The sequence below is a fragment of a genome, unplaced genomic scaffold (assembly GCF_019419815.1).
Source record: "Pyrus x bretschneideri cultivar Hongxiangsu unplaced genomic scaffold, Pyrus_bretschneideri_v1 Contig69, whole genome shotgun sequence".
NCBI lineage: Eukaryota > Viridiplantae > Streptophyta > Magnoliopsida > Rosales > Rosaceae > Pyrus > Pyrus x bretschneideri.
This window is the reverse complement of record NW_025999808.1, coordinates 1,254,907-1,260,006: the sequence shown is the minus strand read 5'-3', so window position 1 is coordinate 1,260,006 and position 5,100 is coordinate 1,254,907. Positions and strand designations below refer to the sequence as shown.

General features: G+C 37.7%; 1 protein-coding gene across 1 annotated transcript; it reads right to left on the bottom strand.

Annotated features, from left to right (window-relative positions):
* Window positions 1-1,999: 1,999 nt before the first annotated feature.
* On the bottom strand, window positions 2,000-5,100 carry LOC103965723 (NAC domain-containing protein 71). The gene is made up of 5 exons (XM_009378790.3): window positions 4,273-5,100; window positions 3,457-3,734; window positions 3,004-3,327; window positions 2,666-2,900; window positions 2,000-2,574 (listed from the first exon to the last, which is right to left on the bottom strand). Exons 1-5 carry the CDS (start codon window positions 4,427-4,429, stop codon window positions 2,459-2,461), a joined length of 1,110 nt encoding a protein of 369 aa, XP_009377065.2. The 5' UTR covers window positions 4,430-5,100; the 3' UTR covers window positions 2,000-2,458.

Below are 5,100 nucleotides of genomic sequence, written 5' to 3'. Positions count from 1 at the left end.
AAAGTGTATATATACACACACACATACTGATCAAAGTTCTATATACTCCCTGCTTATACATGTACATGTAACCACGTGCATACATCCTCCTCTACAAATGCGGTGACGCTGTCAAGAGGATTATGCAATGCATACTCGGTTATACATAAGTGTTTCTAGTATACGTGCGCCCTCTTCATTGACATGGCTGATTTCATGACTTTCCTGATGAAGCTACTTCCTCATTTCATTTTCAACCAAAACAAGTGGAGAATACTCATTATTTTTCTTGGACGACAAAGGAAAAGTCGCAGGCACTTATTCGATACTTTAGACGAAGCAGTAGGTACTGATCTACTGATAGTGAAACGAAATGTATAGTAGTAGGGGGCGGGAGAATCTTTTTTAAAAAACAATGGTGGGTCTTGGTCTCTTAGATAGGAAAGAGTAAATTATAGGCCTTTTAGGATGGCAAAGCAATAGCTTTCCTAAAGTGAAGTGACATATGGGTATAGTCTCTTCTCTTTAACAAGATGCTTAACAAGGTGAACAACTGGAAAACTTGAGCTGAGGGAAATGTACATTGTTATTGGGTGTGGCCCTGTGGGTGGCACCCTTTAATTTTATGGCCTTTTCAAGGCATCATGCCCATATTTAAATCTATTATTTTTAATTGTCTCAAAAATAAATTTACAATTTGTTTCTTTTGGTGGAATGTTCACACTACTAACTGTCCAAAAATGTAGTGGCTGCACTTTTCATAAGAAACTCGTGTTTGGGGTTGTCAAAAAAACACCTCAAAGGTTGAAGAATGAATGGAATTCTGATGGGTAACTTCAGTTCAGCCCCATATGATTAAACCAGAGCAACTTCAAACTTAGGTAGAAAACTGGAAGCTCCAATTTAAAGACTGCTATAACTTCTCGGAGTATCAGAGGATGAGATTCTAAGTTTGAATCCGCATGACCGCATGCATAATTCAAATTTTCAGAACAATGTTCTAACTATAAAAGTTTGAATGATCACTCAACTCCATTGTCCCACTGAACAACAACAAAGCAATTTACTCTAATAGCTTTTGAACAGATAAGTGGTGGAAGTCTATCAAGTATCAAGGGGCCCTCAGGCTTAGAGCTTTTCCACTGTAAGCTCTCAAAGTTATATAATGTAATTTTTTGGATTAGAAGCAGCCAAAATAAAAGATCAAGTTTAACAGAAAAGTGAATCTTCAATCTTCAAAAGATGTGGGAATTCTAGCAAGTGAAACTCTTTTAGCTAGTTACCCACCAAATTGAGTTGATTACAAACCAACAAAAAGCATAAAAAATGTGTCTAAACTCTAACTCCCTAATGAGATTATGGGATGGCTTATCAATACATTAAAAAGTTCACTTTCTCACTAGCTTTAAATCTCAAGAGAATATTTTGGAAAAATTTCAATAATTTGAAGGAGCATGATGATTGAAGGTGGTTGAAAGTTTAAAACACAAGTACTACTGCCTTCAGTTCACATGCTCAACCTTATCTCTCTTTTTGTTACTCTGTTTAGTATTTAATTGGCGTACTTACAAACTAATTATTCTTTGCCTTATAAAAAGTTGAACATAGGTCAGTTAGTTAAGGTAGTGTGCCCACACTCTTGCACACGAGCTCGAGTCCCCCTCTCAATACATTAGGGTTGTACTGCCTTGTTAAAGAAATGATAAAAAGTTAGAACATAGGCAGACGTGAATTAGGTTAGTTGGTTAAGGTAGTGTGCTTACCCTCTTGCACTCGAGCTCCAATTCCCCTCTCATTAGATTAGGGTTGTAATGCCTTTTTAAAGAAATGATCAAAAGTAAAAATTATAGGCAGACGTGAGTTAGATCAGTTAAGATAGTGTGTCAACTCCCTTGCACCTAACCTGCAATCCCCCTTCTAGTTTATTAGGATTGCATCGCCTTGTTAATAAAGAAAATATAAAAATTAGAAGACAGTTAAAAGAGATCAACATTAGAAGATAAGAAGTAAAAGCACTATGTATAACAAGTTCATAAGTTCTAGTATCATATAAAAGGAATCAAATAAATAAAAGATGCTTCCACATACATGCACAAGGCATGGAAAATACACTGTATAGATAATAACCACAAGGTAGCATACATATTTAACAATAAGACTTTTTAAAACCATACAAGTAAATAGAAAAACCAACACCAAGTGCAATCGATAAAAGTGATTCACTCGGAGAAACTAACAGATTGCAAAGTAAAACAAAGTAGGAAGTTCAGAAGTGGCTTCTAAAACAACTCCAAACAACAGATGAAGGACACATGCTACTCCTGAAAAGAAAACAAGCCACTCGTTATATGTAAAAGACGAGTGATCATAGTTATCTTATACTACCAAGAACCAACATTAAAAGGCGTTGTCTTGGATATCGACTGTGGATGACACAATACATTGTACCGGGTTGATCAATCCTGCACCGGGCCGACCCCTACATCACAATGACCATATTGTCTTCCTGTAACCAAAGTCCTCCTAATTCCCCCAAACTTCCATCTGCACTCACTTCCCTGCAAATTAGAGCTTGCCTATCCCGTGTTTCAGACCCTGCATTAGAAAAAAGGAGCGATAAAATGATCTTTCAGTTCATCTTTTCAGAAGGGGTTTTGATATCTCGGTGAACTGGTTTGGTCAAGACCTTCAAATTGCATTTCCTCATTCCCATAGTAACCCACGTAGTCTGTGTGTCCAGAGAATGGTGACATGCCACCTATTTGATGCACATCATCGGCCATTTCAAGGTCCCCTGTGAAATTTGAGTATGATGAGCTAGGTGATTCTCTGGGTTCATATGACTGCAACAGCATCATTGTGCTTGGAAACTCGTACTGCTGAAAGTAATCAGGCATAGCTTCTTGTAACTGTGGGTAGTCCTACAGTAAACCCAATGAAAAATGTTTGAGAAAGTTGTAACAATATGAACAAATATCATTAGTCCTCCAGAATTTCATGGTTTTCTTTTTCTCTTATCAATACCTTAGAAGAATCAAGAATTAAATCAGGTGAGACCCAAAAGTCTGCACAGTTGGTCTCTCCCAAAGCTGGCTCAAACTCTGCCATTGGATTAATTTCATATGGAGAAGTAGCGCGGCTTGAATAATGACTTTCGTTATTCAGGCAATTCGAATGTAATATATCTGCAGAGATGCTTAAGGGGTCGGTTGAGATTCTTATTGAGGTCATATCCTCCTTATTGCTCAAAGCGCTTCCAAACCCCTTGGCCTTTGGCCCTTCATGGGAATCATGCGTCTTCTGTGCATGCTCATTCTTTTTAACAACACGGCACAAAGCAAAAACTCCCTGCAGACATGATCAAATTCCTGAATATAACTTATGGTTTCCGAAATGTATATAGTAGCATCAAAAGCTCTCTAAAATGAACAACTCCAGTTATAATTAGCATTTGATGGCATTGTAGGATGGATGTACCTGATGACCTGATGGCCCCGGAGCAAGATCATCGGTGAGGCGGTACTCATGCATGATCCAGTCTGTTCTATCTCCTAGAGGAGCACGTCCACGATAGAACACAAGGGTCTTGCGATACCCAGTCACATCAGATTGACAAACAACCTTGCGGTCTTTTCCAGTGGCCTTCCAGTAGCCTGCCTTAGTAGCTCTATTTGTTCTTGAACCGTTTGGATACTTTCGATCCCTAGGACAGAAGAAGAACCATTCCATGTCACGTCTTGGGAGGAAGGATTTTTCTGCAATCAAAATTCAGAGGAAAAAAAAAAGGAATTTAGGAAGAAAACAACTTTCATTGTTCTTGTACTTATAGGGGAATATATAAAGCCAATTATCTCGGCTTTTTGGTAGTAAAGTAACCTACATGCCCTGTCAAAAAAGGAAGATGATTCACAGGTTGAATTCATAAAAAGAACAAGAAAAGAAGCCAAAGTAAACATAATTGTATAACTCGCTTTATGGTATCAATCAAAACATTGATTAATTACTTAATCCAATACAGTCACAGAAGTACAATTTTAACAATAAAATTGAAGATGCATAACTCTAGTGCCATTAAAAACAGTGACATGCACGCCTGAGCGTAGCCAAGTTGGCCAGTGTTATCCCCGTGCACTCAAGTTCAAGTTCCTCATAGTTTAGACTAAAATAATTCACTTTCCTATTGCAGAACCAACTAGTTGCAATTCATTCAATCTCTCAGAAAGCATAACAATGGACAAGTATGTACAGAAATTGTCACTAGTAAAGAGTTGCAAGCATTGAATTACTAATTACCTGGCAACTCCCAGGGATCGAATTTGTACAAATCGATCACCGGAATAACTTCAAGCTCAAATTCGAGCCCCTCCACCTTTCTATGAAGGTAATATCCAACTAATTCCTCATCAGTTGGGTGGAACCTGAAACCTGGTGGCAGTGATGCTCCTCCCATAACTCCAATATCCCAATTTAAATGAAAAATAATAAAAATGAGAACAGAGAGCCAGGAAGATTATTTATGTAATGTTATGATGAAGAATGGCTAGAAAGTTATAGCTAATAAGTTCCCAAAATGTATCTATTAAAGATGTGGAAAATCCAGAAGTAAAAATTTTTATCAAAAATTGATTTCTTATCAAGAAGTGAGTAAAATTTCGACTGCGTGCACCCGTTGTCTAGCAGAATCATTGTCCTCGAAAACCGCTATCTTATGATCGATGCCCACCAATCCCCCTCACAACTTATTTCTTTAAATTCCCAAAACCATATGAAAATGAACGAAACTTGATCCCTTGAAGCAAATACCAGAAGCTGATATTGCTCAAATTTCACAACTAGGGTGCCAAATCCTTGTACCGAAACCGAAAATGTCCAAGAGAGAGATTGCTCTAGAAGTAGAAACTCTAGTTACTAATTCCGAAATCAGAACCTAGAACCTATAGCAATACACAGATGTTACACCGATTCAAAATTTGTTAAAAATTGAATTTTTTTTTGTGAATGGTTGGCAGTGGCAGCTAGAAAAATGTGGCCAAGAAAGGGATGTTGGTAGAACAAGAGTCAGTGTCAAGAAAACAAAATGGGAGAAGAGAGGGTGGGAGGGAAGAAAGGTAGAGTAAAAAG